The sequence below is a fragment of the Bactrocera dorsalis genome, chromosome 2 (genome assembly GCF_023373825.1).
Source record: "Bactrocera dorsalis isolate Fly_Bdor chromosome 2, ASM2337382v1, whole genome shotgun sequence".
In the NCBI taxonomy this organism is placed as follows: domain Eukaryota; kingdom Metazoa; phylum Arthropoda; class Insecta; order Diptera; family Tephritidae; genus Bactrocera; species Bactrocera dorsalis.
This window is the reverse complement of record NC_064304.1, coordinates 100,117,922-100,132,463: the sequence shown is the minus strand read 5'-3', so window position 1 is coordinate 100,132,463 and position 14,542 is coordinate 100,117,922. Positions and strand designations below refer to the sequence as shown.

Sequence of the window (14,542 nt, the reverse complement as noted above, 5' to 3'; positions counted from 1 at the left end):
CTGTGGTGGCTATTTAGCCGACATTTTGTTCTAATCATAAGTGCCACAAAATTATCTGCAAAACAAAAAACAACATTTTGACTAAATTGCAATATTTTGTTTAATTTTAATATCACATCGTACTTGTTGGTAGACTCTGTATTTTGTAAATTAAAATTTTAACTTATTTTTTTCCTTTTTAACTCTCTTTACTAGACACACTGTTAAGATATTTCTAATAATTTTTTTTTTGGCATATGTACTATAAATTGAGTAGTCGAAAAAGTAGTTTCGTATTTTGTCAATAGATGTCTGCTCAACATTAGTAATTAATAAATTTTTTTCCCTCAAAATTTTTAACTTTGGTTTTTTCCACTTTATTTTCTGCTCGCTTTACGCGACTTAACAACTAAAGATTAATTTTGCACCACTGTATCTGGGAAAAAATAACACATGAACGAATTTTTTCTTTGGTAAATCTAAAAAATTTCTAACTTTTTCACGTCCTAATCACTTAGTAGATATTTCACAAAACCAATTTTGCTTATTTGCTTCTCATTTGCAATTTACAAAGCGTTTTCGTGACAACACTTCAGAATTTTCGCGAGTTTTCTTGCGCTCTGCAGGCAAAAGCCTATTAAAAACACACACTCGGCATGCAATTTCGCCACCAACACTGTTGCCATTTGGCAGCTGCTGCGACTATTGATTTTGTCTTGGGTTTCGTTGTGTTAACTACGCTGCGTTGCGTTGCGGCGTTTTGTTTACCGAGTTGCCAGCAAAGCTTAAGTTGTTCAAAATTTCCGACACACGCCGTGCCATACTACGACGCCACACTGCTGCTGTTGCTGCTGCGATTGCAGCCGTTGCTGGTACAGTGCAGCACCGGAAACTAACTGCAACGCAACGCAGGCTCTCCACCATGCGCCCTTAACAGCCCGTGCACGCACACACTAACACACACACACCTGAAGTCGGCCGCAGGCAAGTGTTTGGTAATCAAACTTGTCACTTCTGTGCAGAAATGAAAACACAAACTTTCTGCATACGATTTATGCAATCTTCTGCCGAGTTCCAACGTTTCTGACATGCACTTTCACTTTAACTTGTAGATTTCATAAGCATTCGTTCGGCTGAAAATTTTTCATTTCGCTTCTGAAAACACGCTCACTAACAGTTAACCGTTAACTATACGTAATGGCCCAAAAATTTCGGCCGAACTGTGCGCATTAGTCACACTGCACGGAAAATTTCACAAATTTTCAGCGCGTTCACTGTCCAAAATTTTTTGTTTTGCAAAAATACTTTTTATTTTGACTTTTATTTTTGCACGAATAACTTTTTGTCTAGCTGCTGTGTGCTGACTTTGAACAGCTGCCGTACATTAGCGTTCGCAGATAATGTTTAGCTCTTCGGTTAAGCATGTGAAAATGCCTAGACTTTTACTTGCTGTGCTCTCCAAGCCTTATGCTCTCTACTTGTCACACTCTCTCTCTCCCCCTATCTCTCTATCTCTCTCGCTGCCTCTTCATCGCATGCTAACCTATACTTTGCATTTGTCGGCTTTATCTTAATTTTACGCGCTTGCTCTCTCGTGCGCATGTTCTTGCTCTCGTTTCATCTGTTTCACTTTGCCAAATGATTAAAAATAAACACTTGAGTTCATTTACATTTCGACATTTCACGAATTTCTGCATTTTCACGTTGACGTTACAATATGCGTTTTTACTGTAGTGACAGTAAAGGAAAATAAAATTATAGAATTTCCCTTCGTTGTACGCTGCGTATGCGTGACCGGGAAAAGATGCACGTGTTTGGCGATTACGTATACGCTATGTAGAACGGTTAGTTAAGTTTTTTTTTTATTATTTATTTTTTATTTGCTTAGCTTTTTGCTCTTCATAATTCAATTTTGGCTTTGTCTTTCTAGAAGTGACCTCTAGCGAAAACTTTTTTATAGTTTCTGTTCTTGCTTCGGCCAAGATTGTAACTAAGGTGGACACGATACTAAACTATACTAAGTGAAGGCTTACAACTCTCAAGTCATATTTCACGAGACTATAGCACAATTATATGATCTGGGTAGGTAGGTCGGTAGAATGGCAGTCTCACGATGCACCTATGCCTTTAAGAGCCTCATTGTGATATCACCGGAACTAAAGTCTCCTCACTCTACTGGCTCTTCTCTCTGAACCAAGCCGTGTTGGTTCTGTTGAAGTTCATTAGCGTTAAAAGTTTTATCTGAGCAACCACCGAAACGTTGTCAAGAAGCCTTCGACCGATTGTTGTGTTTCTTTTTCTATATAGAGTCTTACAATCGCAAGAAGATGTTTAATAGACTTCTCTTCTTTTAACTCCTGACAGCTTCTACAATAGTCGTTCCTAGTCTACAGGCGTGTCTGCTTATTAGACAGTGACCTGTTAGTACTCCTACTAGAGTTCTTATATGACTCCTTTTAAATTTTAACATTCAGTCGGTGCGTCCCATAGTCCATTCATGTCATGATTACCTGCTTGTTGAGCAAGTCAGGGACTGATTCCACCGAGACTCAGTTAAATTTATAACATATTTGTCGATTAGATATCTGCAAGTAGCAAGTGGCATAAATATATCCCCTTAATATGGAGTCTAATTGTAGGGAGGTACCTCTTCTGCTTACTACATCTGCTTCACAGTTTCCTGGGATATCACTATGTCCTGGAACACATTACAGGTTTATCGTGAAATGTGATGTTAGATCCACTATGGGATTCTTTTACTAACTTTGACGGAACGCTAAGAGATTTTAGTGCTCTCAAATCCGCCTGGTAACTGTATAGAGATATATTCCTTGCGGTGATGCAATTTTCCTCGACATAAATTTTGGAATTTGTAAACAATTTTTCAAAAATAATCAAAATCAAGAGTATCAAACAAAATGGAACTATGAAAAAAATGGAATATGCTATAGCTTATAAGAAGTCTTCAAATAATAACGCTTCGCCCAATTTCCAACACTCATCTTTACCTTTCAAGAATGCAGCATAACTGATAAAGCCTTAAAGTATGCTCAACAACAGTCACCTAACGGTAAAATTTTGTTAAAGTGTATGGAGAGAAAGAGAGAGCAGCGAGAGATATACATACATATGTGAAGAGAGCATAACAGCACAATGACGCAAAAACAAAGCATGTGCGCAAGGCAGCCAAGCCGTCCAAGCAAGTGGAAAATAAATAACAATAATAAAAACGAAAATGCAAAAACAAGTTCGACCAAGATAACCAAAATAGAGCGTAGTGTTGTGGTTTGACTCATTGGCTGTTGGCTGCGGACAATCAGCGATGAACTCTATGTGCATAAGCGTGTATGTGTATACATATGTGTGTATGTGTGTTGGTGTGTTATAAAACACGTGAGCACGCCTGAGGGTTGAACCGCAGGGTGGGTGGTGGGTGAGTGGTTGGCGCGCCCCACAGCAAGTTGAATGTGTGGCATAGTTGTTGTTGTTGATGTTGGCTGCACGTTGACGACGAAAGAATGCAATTAATGCAACATTGCTGCGCTGCATTTGGTTATATCGCAAAATGTTGTAATATTTTTATGTGCATTTTTGGTGATGGCAATAAAAATGCAGATAGTAATTCCATTAATTACTGCAGGTTGAGATCACCAGCGCGCGATTGCGGCAAATATTAGTCACGGCGTTAATTTCAGGAATTTCACAAACGCTTGCATATTTTTTGCGCGAAAACGAAAGGGTTGCGCATGCAAAGCGAGGCGTGAGTGGTGAGCGCTGAGTTTGTTTATTAACACAGCCGTGCTCGTGTGGCAGGTGAGTCATCGCTGTAGGCAGCAAGCCAGGCCAGCGTGTTGCATGACTGCCGGCTTACATTGCATTTTATCATAAGATATGTATGCATGTATGTATGTATGTATGTGTGCATATGTGTGAAATGTCATGAATGCGTCAATATTAATTATTGCGTTAATTCAGCGAATATTCAATCTCGCATGTCTGTGTATTTTTTTTTGCCCATTACTTTTTAAAATATTATTTTTTACTCATAATTTTGTACTTTGCATTTTGGCCGCTCTGGCCTTCGCACACGCAGCATTGCAATCTATCAATACATCAGTCGGCCAAGTGGCCCTCAAGCTTTTAATGAGTCTGTGTGCCTGCTAATCTACATGTGGCCCCATTCAATTCATGACTGCCATGTTGGTCATCATCATATACTATATGCATCTATATATGTATATATATATACAAATGTATTGCGTGTTTACACATTCGCCTCGAACGAATTGTTCAATTCATTTCAATTAATTTTTATTGAAATTGATGCACACCGGCTGTCAATAAAATTAAAAGGAAAATCTCGTTAAAATGCAAATATTTTCCAAATTCACAGTTTTCTTTAAATTTTGACATTTCAAGTGAAACATAAATTCATGACAGCTAATCGCAATAAAAGTGAAATTTCTATGTTAAATTGGGTATTTATTGATTTTTTCATTTCCCAGCTGCTAACTAAGCTAACGACAGCTTCAAGTAATTTTTTGTTTTGCCCTAAAGTCGCTTGACGCACATTTTGACTTTCAGCGCTTATTTGTTTTCGTTTTTAGTTCGTCTTTACTTTAATTATTTTGTGTATTTATAGCGCGAGCAAATGGTGGGCGTGCCAAGTATGTAGTGCTGACGCTGTTGATATTTGCTCCTAGTATGGCCGCATGTGACCAATGACATCATAGCGAAAACGCTGACAGGAGAGAATCATCGCAAGCAAATAAAAAATTTTAATTGAACGAAAAATTGTGTCGTGCGTTAGACAAACAATTGCGCAAAAAATTATTATTACTTTGAAAAGTGTCTTGAATTTGCACATTTACAAGTTGTCTGTGCCATTGGGGGGTCTAAGACAAGCGGCATAACACTTGCAGTATTTAGCGCAAGCACTTGCACAAGCACTTGCACAAGCATTTACATATGCAGTCTTACAAACACATTAAAGCACAAAAAGTTTGGCATGCCAGCTTTTTTCTCTTCGTTTACTTTTTTTGAGATTTTGTTATTTTGATTTGAGTTTTTACTTTTTTTTTAATTTTTTTTATTTTGATTCGATTTTTTTTAATTTTTCGAGATTTTGTTATTTTCATTTGATTTTTTAATTTTTTTTTAATTTAGGTATTCTTATTCGTTTTTTTTTTTGAGATTTTGTTATTTTCATTCGATTTTCAATAGCGTATGTTTTACTAGTTGTAGGCTTTTTTTAACTTACTTTAAAATCAATTACGTCTATTTATCTCAAATAAAATTGAAGCGTGCGCGCTTTTTACTCAAATGGCACAACATTGCCATAAAACAATCGTTTACTCGCTTTTTGTTTTGTTATACCCTAAACAGGTTATATTAAGTTTGGCACGAAGTTTGTAACACCCAGCACGAAACGTCAGAAACCAAAAAAGTAAATATATAAATAATCAGCCTGACGTGTTGAAACGATCTAGCAAATGTTGATTTGCCTTTCCGTCTGACCGTCGGTATCTACGAAAACTAGACGCTCAGGTATTGAGATAACATTCTGAATTTTTGAACATAATCTTTTCTCTACCAAAGCTGCCTATATCGGACCACAAATTTGACTTTTTTAAAAAAGTTGGCATGAATTATAGTTTAAGACAACAATATAATCTCAAAGCAAAATATTTAGATCAGACCACTATAGCATAAAACTGTCCAAATCAAGCACTTGTATAGAATTTTTTTTCACAAAATGTATTCACAAAAAATTTACATGTATTATTATTCGAGGCAACACTACGATCTCCGACCAAATTATTTAGTTCGGACAATAATAGCCTATAGCTGTCATACAAACTGGCCGATCAGAGAAAAGCACATGAAAGGGTATTATTGCTTTGGTGCAGCCGATGTTAACGTTTTTTTTTGGCATTTAATTTTTTATTATTTGCTTTGACTATTTTTAGTACATTTGCTAGCGACTGTGCTTGACGGTTCTGCTTTGTTATTTAAACATTAAATGGATTTCGAGCGATGTCGCAATGAAAGTGAGGGAAGACAAATTTTCACGCTAGCGACCATTATCACTATCGCACATCGCACTGCCTTCACCGCGGTATGCCACGCGAGTCGTTGGCTATTGTTCTTACATAAACAAGTTGAAAGACAAATTATGTTATAACTTTTATAAAATGTTGAAAAGCAAAAACGTTACAAATTTTAATTTTAATGAATTTTTTTAACAAAAATTAAAAACAAAATTCACTTAAAAAACTTTAATTGAGAAAAAATTTTGCTGACAATCAAAATATAATCATGCCCAAGCCTTTGTAATCAGCAAAAAAGTAAACACTGTATTAATAACAAAAATTCGTGCATTCTCACCGCACTAGAGAACAACTTAATTGTGTCACTTTTTATCAGCTAGAAATTTTATAGACTGCATAAACACTTTATCCATGCTATTAATAATAATATTTAGCGCTCGAAAATAGACATGCGGCATGCCATTGAAATCTAGGTATTAGTTTCACCGAAAAATCGAACTTATCACTTTCTATGAAATACCCCAGCGGGTGAACCTATTGATTATATTTGCTGATAAACATAACAGCTGAACACCCTGACAAAGAAAATGCAAGCGCTAATACAAGTACTCGCTGAAATACATACATACATACATGTGTAATATGTATTGATATATGTATGTAAGAAAACACAAAAATGACATTGCTGCTTTCGCTAATTTTAATCGCGTCGATATGTAATAAATTATCAATAATAAATTATAATATTCGCTTTTATGGTCGACAACAAGTGTGAGGCTTTTATTATTGTAAGCGTAGTGATAAGCGGGCGAAACGAACACGCAGATATTCTTTTGCACGGTTAATATTATTCACGTTTCTTTATATACCACCGTACTGTGTAGAAAAATATTTTATTTTTTGTAAAAATACATAGATTATTGATTTTTGCATGACAGCAATACAAACAATTCGCTATAATTTGTCAGATGAACAATCATATCACATCACTATATATACTAGTTGTTTATAAAAGTTAAGTTAGGGGAACACTCAACTTGATGGCATTTCCTGCAGCTTATTTTAGTCGCATTAATCTCTACTACTGACTAAACATTGTCAAAATGTATGGTATGGGTTTTACTCGTATTTTATACATGTACATTTGTAAGCACATAAATTATATTTTAGTTGCACTTGAAATAGTTTTCACAAAATTTACACGCGCATTTATCAAATTCAATTTCAACAACTCGTTTAAATGCTGTAACAGCGCACAAACAATAACAATCGTTTGTTTGCGGAAGCTAGCCGGTAAACGATATTAACGTTCGGCACTCGCCGGTTATGTTTGCATGAGCACAAACATGCATACACATACTTGTGCTTGCACAAATTAACTTCCTCTGCCTGCAGTATTCTCTACTAGCTCAAGGAAATGTATGTAACTGCGTGCAAAAATGTTAAAGAGATGTCAACGCATTTGACAGACAACGGTCGGCGTAGTGACAGCCTTATAACAGCAACAACAAGTAAAGTAACGACTTTTTCTACCAGCATGCCAAAAGTGCTGACACTATCGTTGCTGGCTGCCTTATTTTTCTACATACATGACATACATATTTACTTTTTTATTTTTTGTTATTAATTGTCACATTCATGCCTTTGTTCTGATGGTGATAATTAACCAAAAGCCCCTGGAGGGGCGTAAAGACGGCGCTGCGCTTTGCTACTTAACGCTAATTAAAGAGCGTATAGCAAATAAAATGTATTTATTTAGTTGCTGAACTGCAAATATTATTTACACAATACAGATTTTAAAACTATACACTTTTTTGTAGTGCTGAATTGACGCGTATAATCTTCAACCACAAGTCAAATGTACGAATCACTTAAAAACCGGCACTAAATGTAATGATTTTCCACCGTACAACTGACAAACCGTTGTAGCACCAATTGCTCACTGGTCGGCCTATTGGAGCGAGTGGCGGCCACAAGCAGGTCAGGCAAACACACTCTATGCACATATGTATGTATGTATAGACATACAAGCACACACGCATACACATCGTTATTCAATTCGCAGCCTCAGCCCAAGCTTCAGCCTCTTTTCTTCTTATCGCCATTAATGTATTGGCATCTTCGCTAAACTTTTCTTTTCATTTTATTTCATTTGCAATAATCACCTACTTCACTACATCACATGCGCTGTTGTGTACTCGTTTTCATTTATTTTCATTTAGCAAATATATGTTTTATTATTTTTACACAAGACGTTCGTTTGCAATTTTTTAAAAACTATAGGATTTTTTCTGTTGTAAGGCTATTGCACACACGCACACACTACGGTATAAATATTTATGTGAATATGACGGCAAAGGTGCTTTTCTGCTTGCACTCAACTGGCGAAATGTCAAAGGAAAACTGTTCATTCACTATTTTGTGTGTAGTTTTGCGTCTATTGTGAATGATATATTATTTACTGTTTAAATCACTTCCTGTTATCCGTTTTATATACGGCCAGAGAACCAGCAGAGAACGTTGATTATACTACACCAGAGCATAAGTGGAAGAATAAAACAGAGAAGTTGGAAAGTCATACTCTCTGTTGACGGGCGGTTGGGATATGCGCAGAGAACGTGGAAACATAATGTATATATGTATAAATAAATTTATATTCTCTCATATACATATGGAGGAATAGAAGGACAGTGAAATTCAAACTGACAGTTCACAATTAAAATAAGCGACAAAACGCGCGCTTCCGCAGCATTAGAAAAAATTAAAGACTTTGATTATATACATTTTTTAACAAGTCTAGTGCATTCATATTTCTTCCGTGTTTAACACACTGTTTTTTTAAACTATATAAACATTCAATTTTTTCATTCAACTAGTTTATTTTTGAAAAAAAAGTGAGAGTTAGAGATGTGCATTTATGCTCGGGATTAGTGATAGGTAAGTTATATTTTATGTTCAACATCCTCAGCCGTAACTAAAATGTATTAATCCCCTTTAACAATATTCCAACAAACGTTATATGGACGTGTTATTATTTTGGCAGCGTAAATCTTTTCGCCACAAACCGTTGGTTCAACGTAAGACCATTTGACCAGATGCAAATCTGAATCCAACTGCATAGACTTGTCTGCCGGGAAAGCGATATAGAGTTTGCAATGTTTCTAGTTTTACGAATATTCGAAATTGGAGGTTAGTTAGAAATGCGAAATGAGTTATATACAAAATTTAGCAATAATAATTTATTTAGTGTTTAAAAATAAATTCTTATATATTTTTTCCTATTTTATTTGTACAAAAAATATATTACTACCTTCAAAAAAAAAGAGAAAGTAGTGAGACCAAACTTAATTGGAATTACACTTTATACAGCGTTAACACTATTATTTTAAAATTGGAAGTTTCCTGCTAAATGTTTAAATATATCATTGATATATCTAGTAATTTAAAAATAATATATAAAATTTTATATAATCTAAACTATTTCATCTAAATCCTATGATATCAACTTTTTCTTGTCATCCGCAAGATCTCCTTCAGCTTTCTTTGCAGCTGCAGTTTTCTTCTCATTTCCCTTGCCATAGAACATATCAAAGAACAGCGCTGCAAATACCAACACTGCTCCGAACCACTGTCGCGGTATCAACACATTGCCAAAGAATAGTACCGAACATAACACGGTGAAGAATTTACGTGTTGTCGTCACCACAGAACAGGCGAGTGGTCCGAATTTGGCAACCATAAGAAAGATAAATAATTGACCTATAGCACCACACAATGCAAGCATTGCTAAATGGCTCCACAGTTCAGGATGACGTGTAGCGAAATGGACAAATTCCTTAGCTTCACCTATATGAGAAATAGTTTTTTTATTTACCGTCTTTACCTGGTCTTACAACTGAACTTACCTGTCAAAATTGTAGCAAAACTTAGCATAATGGTGCTCCAAAAATTCATAGCAAACATCATTTGCTGTCCAGATGGTGCGCTCGATGCACGCATTCTTTCCTGCACTGCACCGGTCAATCCATCCATAGCCAAACTCAGAAAAAGCAGAAGTTCTCCCAAACCCGTAGTTTCTTTTGGTAAATGTGCAATTTGGCTTTCTTTATACATAAAGAGCACTACACCAACAACTATAGTTATAACACAAGCGTAACGCACCCAGGAATAGGATTTGCGCCCAATTAAAACACCTAATATCATTACTGGAATCGGTTTGGCTGATTTTCCTACCACCTGTGTTGGGTACGGCACCCAACGCAGTGCCATGTTAGACGATATCATAGCTAATAAATAGGTGAGCGCACAGACAGCATAGTAGCCCGAGTGTGTTTGATCCTCTTTTTTTGTTTTTTTGGCCCATAACATACCTTTGAGAAAAATCAATTAAATAACGACTGTAATGTAATTTATTCTATAGCGTATTTCTTACCTTTGGCAAAAATGAAATTGCAAAAACATTGCACCCACACTAAGGCCAGAACATATGTGAACCGCTCACCTACTTTGCCATCTTCATTGGGTTCATTACCATAACGGCCCCGTGTGATTTTCTCCTGCACAATTCCGAATAGAAAGTAGCAAAAGAAAATACTCAATGAGTACACAAGAAAACTACTCTTTTCTGGTATTTTCATTGTTTTTTTCTTTGTTCTGCTCGCTTGCTGACTTCAGTAAAATATCGTATACTCTGTTCGCAATTAGTATAGAATCTACTAAGGTTTTTTTGGGACCAATGATCTCTTTTACTTTTGATGCACACGTCAGAAGTTTTTTAAAAACTTTTACTCCTGCGTTCGGCAAAAGACGCTACGTCAATTTATGCGAATGTCAAAATCAGCTGCTTTGGTTAATGCATGGTGTTGCCACAGCGCTGTTGAATGTGATGGGAAATGTTATTTACCGGACTGCTACTGTTTGAATGTGATATTCGCTCTTTGTATGAAATAAATTCTACGGTATGTTTAGAGAACGTAAATTATATGCAGAGAACGTTTAATATAGACAGAGAACGTTTATATTAAACGTTCTCTGTTATATGATATACGTTCTATGGTGCTTGAGGTAGATGTCGGTAGCTCTGTGGCACCTGAATGAAAGAATTACAACGTACTATTTATATATCACTTTGTTTGTGTTGTTGTTGGGGTTGAGTTTCTACAAATCAATTGGACTGGAGGGTAAATTAAAATTGACACGAAGTTTGCAGAAGGACACATCGGTGACCTTAAAAGTGCATATATAAATGATCAGCATGACATACTGAGTCAAATAACGATCTCGGTCTGTATATACAGTCATGGACAGAAAAATAGCACACTTTTAAAATAAATTATTAAAAAAGTTTTTTGTTTTATCCATCGCCATAATTTTTACGTTACTGTATGTATTGACTTTCTCAACTTATAATGGTAAGCTAATGCCGTTATCATGCTTATTTTTTGTTGTTACTCCTTATAATCGCACTCTAACGAAATTAGATTGTACAAAGAAATGGCATACATTTGGCTTTTTGCACAAATATTCATTATTAATTGTCAGTCCTGAAAAAAATAATTTTTTTCAATCAACAATAGCTCTTTAAAAAATGGGTAGAAATTTGCATTCTTCTCTGGAAAAAGGTCAATTTTAGTCTATGTGTATAAAAAAGACAAAATTCCATCTCAGATCGCCAAAATTGTTGGAGGAGCTGTTCCTTTGATCCTGATCCAAAGTACGCAGTTAAAAAAAAAAAACAATTGACTCACTACAGAAAGCTTAGGACGTCAAAAGCTCGCCAGCGCAAAGTCTCGATGCAAATTCTATTGAAAATTTATAGAGCGATATTAAGAAGCAAACTGCTAAGAATAAATTCAAAAACGCTTAATAAATTTGCTTTGGTATCTAGAAGACTGAGTTCGAATCCCACAAAGAATGAGCCAGAAGTTAGTGGAAAGTTTGCTCCGACGATGCCAAGACTGGATAATCGAACAAACGATATTGTTTTTTCGGCTTCGTCTCACCTTTGCCACAATATTTGGCCGATTGATCTTCGTTTTCGGTTCGTAAGCATGAATCCAAGACTCATTGCCAGTAATAATACATTTCATGACATCCTGGTAGTCGGAAAGCTTTGTTTCACAGACGTTAAAGCGACACTGTTTTTCGAAAAAATTTTGTGATTTTGAAACCAATCGTGCTTTCATTTTTCATAGGCCCTAATGATTTTTCAAAATAGTTTTCACTGATCCTTCGATATTTCAACGATGCCACTAAGATATCTGACTGTTGATCGTTAACTCCTAAGCACCAATTCCTTTACTATTGGGCGTGGTACGTCGTCAACCCCTTCTCCACCCTCTTTGAACATTCTGAACGTTTCGGCACCAGAAATTTGATTCCGCAAATAAAATTTAATATAACTTTTTTGTTGTATAATTTCACTCATCGTAAAAATCGCCTAATGCATTTTATGTACTTCAGAAAAGCAAGCCTATACTAAACGTTAAGGCTTATTTTGATTTGGTATTTTCAACAAATGTAACTGAGAGTTATACCAAGCCAGAAATGGAAAGAATGGGTTTCGCACAAATTAAATTAAATTAAAAAGTCTTTCTATTTTTTGCCCGCAGTAGTACTTAGCTGCTGATTGTTATTGTATTTAAGGCAATTGTATAATTTTCAAACAAATTCTTCAGATCGAACCACTATAGCATATGGCTGCTATACAAACTGATCGATCATCATTAACAGTCATCGAGTTCATGTCTGCCAAGTCAAAGCTTCCTCATAAGCTTGTTTCCATATTTCCACGCTACACCAAACACTTAGAGAACTTAAAGCTCTCTGTATCCTTCTCTAAATTCTATAAATCCCTTACTTTGTGTCTTGAATGTTTAAAGATTTCTTTCGAATAATCGCTAATTTCATAATAAATTTTTTCGAATGAAAAATAATACGAACATTAATAATTTTCAGCAGACCGGAAATAATTAGTCGCACCATTTCACCCAACCAGCGCTGCAAACGGTCATTATATTCCAATATAGCACATATTATATTTTATTATATAATAAATACATACACACACAAACATATAAAAATCGTTTAAAAAACGCAATTTTCTACTCCCTCTCTGCCATAAACGGTCATACTTGCATAGAGGGATGATGAATCCAGGTGTTCAATAAATTTGTTAGTTCGGCAGGCGATAAGAAATATTTGTGGCGGCTAACATTCGAACACATCTCTACAAACCTATGTGTATGTATGTATTATAATGTGGTAAGGGAGGTGGGAAGAGGTGGCGTTGGTGGTTGGAAAGAGGGAATGTAACAAAGTGTATTTTTAACCCTAGTTGACATGTGCACAAGTGCAACAATTATCACTACAAAAACAAAGGTTACCTGTTAGTCTTTTTTTTTACTTCTAATATTTTTGTTGTTTTACCAATCGTTATTGTAATACTTTGTATATCGGGTAGAGGTTTGCGTGCGTTTAGTGGCTGGAGGCCAATAATTTTTTTTTTGTTACGTAAAGGGAATCATAATTATACGCTCAGCGGGGCAACATGTCATTAAAATATATACGAAAGAACGAAGGTAAGGGAATGGGTGACATGTTGCAGCAAGTAGAAATTATGTGTTTTAATAGTTAGTTGAGCGCTTCGGAATCTCCAACTAGGAAGTATTAGAGCAGATATTTCCTTACTTCGATTTAGCAAAGTTTCTACTTCTTCTTTACTGACGTAGACACCGCTTTCGCGGTTATAGCCGTGTATACAGTAGTGCTCCCGTCGCTATTTGACACCAATTCGAGACACCAAGTACAGCCAGATCCTACTCCACCTGATTCCTCCAACTGAGCGGAGTTCTCATTCTTCCTCTTTTTCGAACGGCGTATACTGAATCGCAAACTTTCAAAACTGGAGTGTACTCCCCATCTGGACAACATGACATATCCAGCGCAGCTGTTGTCTCCTTATTCGCTGAAGATTCGCAAAGGGCCATAAATCTTCCGCAGAACCTTTCTCTCCAAAACACGCAAATATAACAGGACGGGAATAACGGGTGACTTATAGAGTTTTGTTTTTGTTCGTCGAGAGAGGACTTTACTTCTCAATTGCCTACTCAGTTCGAAGTGGCACCTGTTGGAAAGAGCGATTCTCTGTTCGACTTCAAGGCTGATATTGTTGTTGGGGTTGATGCTGGTTCCAAGGAAGATGAAATTATTTCCGACTTCAAAGCTATGACGGTCAACAGTGACGTGTGAACCAAGTCGCTAATGCGATGACTGTTTATTTGATGACAGGAGATATTTCGTCTTGTCCTCGCTCATAACCAGGTCCATGCAGTACTAACGGCGCGGTTGTTGAGTCCGATGATATCAATATAATCGGCATACGACAGCAACAGTACACTCTTATAGCAGATCGTACCTTCTCTATTAACCTCTGTAGCTTGTATTATTTTCTCCAGCAATAGATTGAAGAAGTTACACTTCTTGTTTGAAACCTCGCTTGGCGTCGAACGGTT

General features: G+C 36.1%; 2 protein-coding genes across 2 annotated transcripts in view; both read right to left on the bottom strand.

Moving 5' to 3' along the window:
• The window catches only part of LOC105226082 (5'-AMP-activated protein kinase subunit gamma-1), a 197,758-nt gene extending 189,352 nt beyond the window's left edge, over positions 1-8,406 (bottom strand). Inside the window, exon 1 of the mRNA XM_049447288.1 lies at positions 8,199-8,406. The gene's annotated coding sequence lies outside the window, so the exon portion shown is untranslated. The remainder of the gene's footprint in view (positions 1-8,198) is intronic.
• An 835-nt stretch (positions 8,407-9,241) lies between these two features.
• Positions 9,242-10,843, bottom strand: LOC105226083 (solute carrier family 35 member B1 homolog). The gene is made up of 3 exons (XM_011204850.4): positions 10,462-10,843; positions 9,935-10,399; positions 9,242-9,875 (listed from the first exon to the last, which is right to left on the bottom strand). Exons 1-3 carry the CDS (start codon positions 10,664-10,666, stop codon positions 9,523-9,525), a joined length of 1,023 nt encoding a protein of 340 aa, XP_011203152.2. The 5' UTR covers positions 10,667-10,843; the 3' UTR covers positions 9,242-9,522.
• Between the last annotated feature and the right edge of the window lie 3,699 nt (positions 10,844-14,542).

Coding starts and splice junctions, on each gene's coding strand:
- LOC105226083 (XM_011204850.4), bottom strand. CDS start 10,666: ATGAAAATACCAGAAAAGAGTAGTTTTCTTGTGTACTCATTGAGTATT. Junction 10,400..10,461: donor CAATTTCATTTTTGCCAAAG/GTAAGAAATACG, acceptor TTTTTCTCAAAG/GTATGTTATGGGCCAAAAAA. Junction 9,876..9,934: donor TTTTGCTACAATTTTGACAG/GTAAGTTCAGTT, acceptor TTTCTCATATAG/GTGAAGCTAAGGAATTTGTC.